At 31.7% G+C, this 8,193-nt stretch overlaps 1 protein-coding gene across 1 annotated transcript; it reads right to left on the bottom strand.

The window, feature by feature from the left end:
- Nucleotides 1–1,295: 1,295 nt before the first annotated feature.
- LOC18033212 (cyclin-dependent kinase inhibitor 4) lies at nucleotides 1,296–4,836 on the bottom strand. The gene is made up of 3 exons (XM_006420820.2): nucleotides 4,224–4,836; nucleotides 1,951–2,151; nucleotides 1,296–1,816 (listed from the first exon to the last, which is right to left on the bottom strand). Exons 1-3 carry the CDS (start codon nucleotides 4,646–4,648, stop codon nucleotides 1,747–1,749), a joined length of 696 nt encoding a protein of 231 aa, XP_006420883.1. The 5' UTR covers nucleotides 4,649–4,836; the 3' UTR covers nucleotides 1,296–1,746.
- Between the last annotated feature and the right edge of the window lie 3,357 nt (nucleotides 4,837–8,193).

Here is an 8,193-nt window from a genome sequence, read left to right as displayed (position 1 = left end):
CAAACCCAATTGTTGAGTAAATTGTTGGGATAATCAGTTCACTAAAAATATACAATTTAAAAGACCATTTTAGATCTTGTAATTATCTAAATCAAAAACTTCGAAGACTCAGTCAGATGTAGAAAGGGTTTTGCTTTTTTTTTCATTTTTCCCCCTATAAGCAAAAGTTTGATACCCCGCCGACAGTTGTTTGGTTGATGCATTAAAGGGGGCACTATTCAATATTTACATTCCAGCGTTAAAGCTTTTTTACTTGGATATTCTTTTCTTGAAAGAGAATTGTAAGTACCTTAAAAACTTGCTTGTTTTGACCAGTGACCTTCTTTCTTTTTTAATTTTCTTGTTTCTGTTTCAAACTTTCAACCTTCATTGCTGAGTGAATAATATTACAACTCCTTTCGTACTTGGATTCCATAAAGATGCCCATATTCTCCACCAATTATTCAAGATAGATACCCTGACGTTGAATGTTGAGCCTTAAACAAGTGTTGCAACAATAAACTTCATCATAGATCTTTTTTTTTTTTCATTGACGTGAAATATCTAAAACCTACTCCTCGAATTCTCGATCAATGTTCAATGAGAAAAATTCATGCACAGAAAAACCCCGTACTCAAACCACCTTTTGAAGATACTTATTAATTCAATTAGTAAAATCTCTTTCAATAATTCGGTCACTCACCTTATAATGATTAATGAGGAGTGAGAGAGAGGAGTTGTTTTTCATTCCTTTGCATTCTTCAGTAAAATTATAATGCCTGCGAATGGCAAGTATTATTCTCAACAAACCCCAGAGGATTATACATTGCTTTGCCATTTTCCTGTCCGTTTACCACCGACTTTCAGCCAAGAAATTTGAGAGAAAAGGCTGTTTCTTTAACCCATGAGTCATGTCATGCCCTTACTCCATATTCTACTTTCCCTGGAATCTTTTTAACTGTACAAAATTGTCTCATACATTGGCAACTAGCAGCGGATAAGGCACCAATTGTCAATAATATATGATAAAAGAAACAAAAGATTCTTCCAATAAGAACATAAAAGACCCACACCCCCACTAAAACCAACACCATCGACCATTTTCACACTCGCATATAGTGCTAAATTAGCATATAGTGCTAAAATACAGCATATAGTGCTAAAAAATAGCATATAGTGCTAAAATAAGCAGTCGGTTCATTAACTGTGTGCTGCTTCTGATCACAACAACTGGGCAGCAATCATCTAAATTCACATGTCAACGCGGCCAAAATTTCTCATCAGTCATAGCAAGTGATACTGCCAAAGACACAAACTTGAAGAAGGAAAAGGGTCATGTTTATTCAAGGAGTTTTTTCAAGTTCCATCCAGTACATGTATAAACAAAGAAGAGGATGAAATTACGGTACACAGAAAAAGATCTAGTAAATTTTTGTACCTGATACACTGACCTATGTTTTAAACTGAAACCTAACCCTAAAACCTCTTTTCCCTTCTCCTATTACATGATATGTTAGACAAAAGGACTTTGGTTTGTATTTGCTTTGTAACTCATAACACCCCTCCTGTTATGTTACAGACCATTAGTCTACACATATCTTTGATAGTCCTACTACTCCTTTTCTTTACAAGTAAAATAAGAGTGGTGACGGAAAATGGAATGGACACCGTCACCGTTAGTGCAACCTAAAACTAATTCCTGCTAATTCGTCAATTCCTAAGCTCAAGATCAACCCAGAATTTGCAGGAAAATATCAAGTCTGTCTCCTATGGGTCAACTTTCTGCCATTTGAAATGGCCAGGGAGCGGCTTATCATTCACGGGATCATAGTTGTACCTGCAAATAAACCACATCTTATATCAGCTAACATAAATGTGAACGAACTAATAGATGGAATATCACAGATAGAGCAATCTAAAAGTTTCTGGGAAGTGTAAAGGAAAGCTGGAGAAATGAATGTTGTAGTATACTTCTCAATAAATTGTCTTTGCTGCTCTTCTTCTGTATCAGCAAAGAACTTATCCATTTCATGTGCTGTTGGGATGAGACTGCACGCAGAAATCTGTGCTTCCCTGTTCTGCATTGAGCTGGTAGGCCTGTTGCTGGAACCCGGGGTCCTTATGATCTCTGGGTCCCTTATCAAGCTGCATGGAGTGGACTCCCTAGTGCCCCTGCCACAGTAAAAGAAAAAAGGAGCTTTCAAAATATGTATTACGAGACAAGCAACAATATAATCTGAAAAACTGATAAAACAAATTTTTGGGAAAAAATTTTAATCATCCATTTCAAAATTATTTGACACAAAGATTAAGCAAATAGGACCCAAAATGAAAACATGTGTACATGGTGAAGTAACAGAATCTAATATAAGTTGAACTAGTAAAGACATTTTGTTCTTCATCTCCGCGCCCAATCTGCAGAATGCAGGATAGCAACTATCCACGTACATTTACTTAAAGGCCCGACCAATTATAAACAGGGTAACAATAGATAAGTCCATAGCACAAAATGATTCAAGCAATTAAAGGGAACAGAGACCTTTTTCTAAGCATAATGTATACTTAAAATCGCAAACATTTATGCAACTTTATTTACTAAACTAAGAGCTTCTGTTTGCCACATTAAAACACTTCATTCGCAAATTTTTCATTTAAAACAAAAGTAACAAAAAAAAGAATCCAAACCAAAGACTTCCACGAGATATCAGCCTCAGCATTCTTACAATGATAAAGGACCACCAAACACAAGATCAGTTCTCATATGTTAAAAAAGTGAAAAGGCATCTACTGAAGGAAAAAGAACAACATGGTTTTATTCTATTCAAATAGAGACAATGGCATCCATGTCTAGAAACACCTACGCAAAAGGACACACCACAGCATATACTTTAATTTGATGCTCATGTAATTGAAACCACCACCCAAGTATTACAAACATGTGAAATATCCTGTTCAATAAAAATGCAATCATAGCTTATCAATCTCATGCAAAAAAAGTAATAAAAAAAAATCTCATGTAAAAAACAAAAAGCTGTAAATGACAGTAGAAGGCTGATGAGGGTATTTCTTTGCTTTAAAATAATGTCTAATGGCATGTACATGAACAAAAATTGATTTGACTATCACTGCAAATATATGCTCAAGGACAGAACAAATAGAAGTTAAATTAAAAAAGAGAAACACGAATTTTACTGCCACAGCAAAGAAAAATCACAGAAACAAATTAGAATATAACATTTCAACATCTTCAAACAGACCCATCAGAAGTTGTACATGAAGCAGTTAAGATACAGGTGTCAATGAGTTTCACTAACAGCAATGAAGGCTACAGAAAAAACCCAGTTGTCTAAAATCATTGAAATTATATCCCCCCCCCCCCCCCCCCAAAAAAAAAAAAAAAGAAAGGCATAAGCCCCCAACTTTGATTTACAATTTCTTTAACTTCCTTAAATGTTCACTGCAATTAAAAGGTTCTTCAAATAAATAAAGCAGATAAATGGGTCTAGTAAAATGCAAAGGCAACAAATCTTGCATCTTTTCTCTTACCCAAGCAACCAAGCAAGCAACAAACAAGCAGAACACTAAAAAAAGAAAAAATGCTTGAATGAGAAAAGATAAGCAAATTGTGAATAAGAATTCAATCAAGCCAAAATTAAGATGCATAATATGAACACGAAGGAAACAACAAAGAGATGAGCAAACTAAATTAAAGCTTCAATTTTTTGTTTTGGCAACAAACAAAAAGCATTTCAGCGAAAACCCTCAAAATATGATTCAATGACAACACTTTAAGTCTTTAATCATTTCAATTCGTAATCAAAGCAAAATGTCTCCTTTTTCTCATGCATTTTCTCTACAACCACAAACTCAAAAGAGAAATTACTAAATAACACTCCTAAATCAAAGCTTCCAATTTTTAAAAAATTCCCCACTTTTCCCTCCATTTTCTCAGCAACCAAACAGGCAAAACATTCTCAAAGCAGCACATAGCTTCAGGCAAACAATTCAACCAATTTTGCCTCCATTTTATACAGCAACCGCTTAAAATAGAACCCTAAAAAATAGTCTACAAAAAATTTTAAAATAAAAACCCAGAAAATGCAAATTATTACATTAAAAATAACACCCGAAAATAACAAAATTAGATTTTCGAAAAACCCCAAAAAACAAAACCACCTCAACAAAACAATTTTTTTATTTAAATAAACTAATTTCTTAATATAAAATTAAAAAAAAAAACCCACCTTTCTCTTGCTTCACTTTCCAAAGCATTTTCACCAAAGGAAGCTTCAATGTCCAAATTCTTATTGCCATTTTCTTCTTCTTCTTCAACTTCAACAGCAGCAGCAGCAACATCATCAGTCTCCTTCTCTTCCTCCACCTCATCAACATTTTTCTTCCCACGTGACCTCTCACGTGCCCTCGAATTCTCCTTCCTCCTCCTCCTCCTCCTCCGGCCCGAAGTCTCATTCACCAGAGCCGCCGGCTTCTCGAGCCGCCGACTCCGCAGCTGAAGGTACGAGCCACTGCCACCAGCACCAGCAGAGGTAGCCTTTTGGAGGGCTAGGGTTTTGGCTCGAGTGCGAACGCCGAGTGGCGATGACTGGGTCACCTCCATAACGGCCACCTCACCGGCCGCCGTTTTGGCCTTCCTCATGTACTTGCCCATCAAGCAAACACACACCCCCAAATAAAAAAAAATGAAAATGAAAATGAACGGTAACTAATAACTAAAACTAAGGAAAAGCTACAGCACCCTTTTTAAAGCTAAAAGCTTATAAAATTAAGCTTTCATGAAGAAAGAAAGAGAGAGAAAGAGCGAAAGAAGTGTATGTTGGAAGAAGAGAAAATGGTAGGGTTGGGTTTTTTTTCCTCAAGTGGGGCTACTACTTGCTTACATATATACTACAGGATATACAACTCGCCTCGTATCGTCTCGTCTAGTCTTTTTTCTTCTCTTCTTTTACTCTTCATTTTCTCATCTCTTTTTTTCTCTTTTTCTTTTCTTATTATTTTATTTTATTTGTATTTACGTGTGACAAAATACAATTAAGTGAAATTAAAATTAATTATTAATGATAAAGGTTATATTCACTTACGTGGGGTTTATTTTTATTTTAATAAAGGAGTTAAAAGACGTTAAGAAAGTTTGATTTTTTTTTTCATTTTTTTAATGGTTAGTGAATGGGTATCTCCTTAATTCTTAAAAGAAAAAAACTCTTTTCATCCCTAAAGTTTCATGCAATAGCTCATTTTATCCCTACTTTTTAAATAATAGTTCAAAACATCCTTCCGACTAACTCACCATTGGTTTTTTGCCATTAACTAACAATTCACTGAGGGAAAAATGGGATTTTTCATTAATGTGATACAAATTATATTAAAATAAAATTTTTATTCTTAAATGAAATCAACGATAAAATAATTTGATATAGCCATTAAATAATCATCATAAGTAATAAACTGTAACTAACACTATTTAAAATCTTTAAATCATTGGAAAAAAAAAACTCAAAACTACAACCAATTTTTGTGTGCTTGCATATGTTGAATATCTTCTTAATCTTCAACAAATTTTTATTTTGACCTTTACCGCCACTCTTCTTTGGTCATTATTGTCTCCCCAAGTCCTTACCATTATCTGCCCAAGTCCACTCATAGTGCAATTAGAGAGTATACTTATACGAATATGAAAATTATGATTATTTTTTGTACTTAGATCTAGAGTTTATAGGACTGTCATGCTGAAAAAATATAGAAGAGTGCAAAACAATTGCTTGAAATATAAGTTTTTCATCTTTTCGGTATTTCCTGTTTAGTGGGATTAGATAAAAATCATTTTTAGTTATATGTCAAATTTGATTTATTTTTTCTAATGTTCTCTTTGATGGAAAATCCTTTTTTAACCTTAATGAATTACTAACAAATGACATTTAACTAACGGTGAGTTAATATAAAAATATTTTGGGTTATTGTTTAAAGAGTGGGGATGAAATAGACTATTGTATGAAACCCTAGGGATGATAAGGGTTTTTTCCCAATTCTTAAATAGTAAAACTCAAACATTGCATGAGTAGCTTGTTTAATATCATAATCATACCCCTAATCATATAATTTATGTGAATGCATTTGCATTTCGCATAAATAATTATAAACATCATCATTTTATTTTTTTTTATTAAGTGAGAATGAAGAATCATAAGTAATTTTTTTTTCTAGTGACTATGCTCTCCTGCCCATGTAACATATTTCATTGGAAACAAATCTTACTTCTACAACTATGGACCAAACCAATTGTGATAATGTTTGAAGTTACATGACTAAAATATCGAACTTATTGCTTAAGTTGAGATCAAATTGTATATATATCAACTTATCATTTATCTACCAGTAGAACATCAGTTTATCGTTTCTACAATTCCATTTCCTAGGAAAATATCGAAAAGTACTTTCCAAATAAAATTTTTAATAATTGATTTCCTTAATAGAGATTGATTGTTATCCTGAAAATCTCGATCTACCAACTCTATTGGTTATATAATATTGGGAAATAATTGAATTTTTTGTAATTTAGTGTTCCTTAAATTTAGTGTTTCATCTTCCAAATAACAAATTTATCTTAATTTGTCACTAATATTTTGAGATCGTGATATGAATTGATTGTAGATCTTAACTATAAGGTTAAATGATCGATTATATGTATCAATAATTTTCATAAAAGACATAAAAATGTTTGGCTTTATCGTGTAAATGGCTTATCTATATGTCCCTTTTAATTTTAGAAATATGTTTAATTTTAAAGTTATACTACAATTCATTGGAGAATCAAACAAACTAAGAAAGCCCCTATTAGTTCGGGATCATAAGAAATAAGTAAGATCATAACAACTCCGGTTCATCATCCATTTGTGCTCTTTTTTTAAGCCAAGTGTCAAGAAATGAACAAATGATATGAGTCTCATTACGTCATTATAATCTTCGATATTATTAATCAAAACATTAATTTTTGCTATTATAAATGAGAGGTTGAATCAATCATTAGAAGAAGAATTAAGATAATTTTGGGAAAATAAAACTTTTGTTGAAGAGAAGAAAATGAAAGGTTTTCATCAAAATTCTCATAGAATCAAGAATGAAATGTTCATTCCGTACATATATGTCATACCATGAATTAGTAATTACATCCAGATCTATAAAAAAAAAAATTCCTAATTATTTGAAACTTTCTATTTTTGAAATGAAATATTTACGAAATCTTCATGAATAGAATCAAACCTTATAATGTTTCCAAGTAAATTAGTTGCTAATTTATTTTATGCACACATGATATTGAAACTTATTAGTTAAGTGATTATTCTAATACGATTATTTGTAACAAATTTTATTAAGATGGTTGCACAAATGGGGCAATATCGGGGCAAGACAAGGTTGCAAATTTTGGTAAGACTTTATATATAAGATAAAAATAGTAAATTTTATGCATAACACATGTTATTTAAAAATATTAGGGAGGGGGGAACCATGCAGAAGCCTACTACCTTGGTCAAAAAAATTCCAAACAAAGATAAGGTATAGATTGGAATTTAACCTATTTGTAAGTATTTTTTTTTTTGTTTATTAGTCTCCTTTAGTTTTTTTTTTTTAAGGTATGACCATTTTGAGTTTGCTATTTCTCTACTATGGAAATTTAAAAGTTAAAAGCGTAATAATTTAAGGAGTAGTTTAAAAAAAATTTAAATTCTTGTGGAAATTTTGATATTATTAAAAAAAAAACCGAAAAGAGGCATCTTATTTAATCATTGATGAAATGCGTTGTACATACTTTTTATTAAAAATATTTTGAATCCAACACGATATTTTGTAAAAGCGAATTTAAGTTAGATCACGATAACTAATATAACTTAATACTGAATAGTATTTAAATTGACATAACTAATTAGAGCTACTTACCACCATTTTGTTCAAATTCGTATTTACAAAGTAAAGACATTTGCACTTAATAATTTTTACGTCATACTACTCTAAAATATTTTTAAGATACTAAATAAAATATATAATCTTAACTTATAATCGAGTTGTTGATAGATTAATTATAATATTATTACAATGCAAACCGTTAGGATTTACTATAATTATTGATAGCTTGAAATTTTATTATTTAAAAATAAATTCACATTTCCTCATTATCTAAGTAATCGACACAAATAACAACAC

This window comes from Citrus clementina, unplaced genomic scaffold, assembly GCF_000493195.1.
Source record: "Citrus clementina cultivar Clemenules unplaced genomic scaffold, Citrus_clementina_v1.0 scaffold_9, whole genome shotgun sequence".
Lineage (NCBI taxonomy): Eukaryota > Viridiplantae > Streptophyta > Magnoliopsida > Sapindales > Rutaceae > Citrus > Citrus x clementina.
This window is presented reverse-complemented; position numbering and strand designations above follow the sequence as displayed.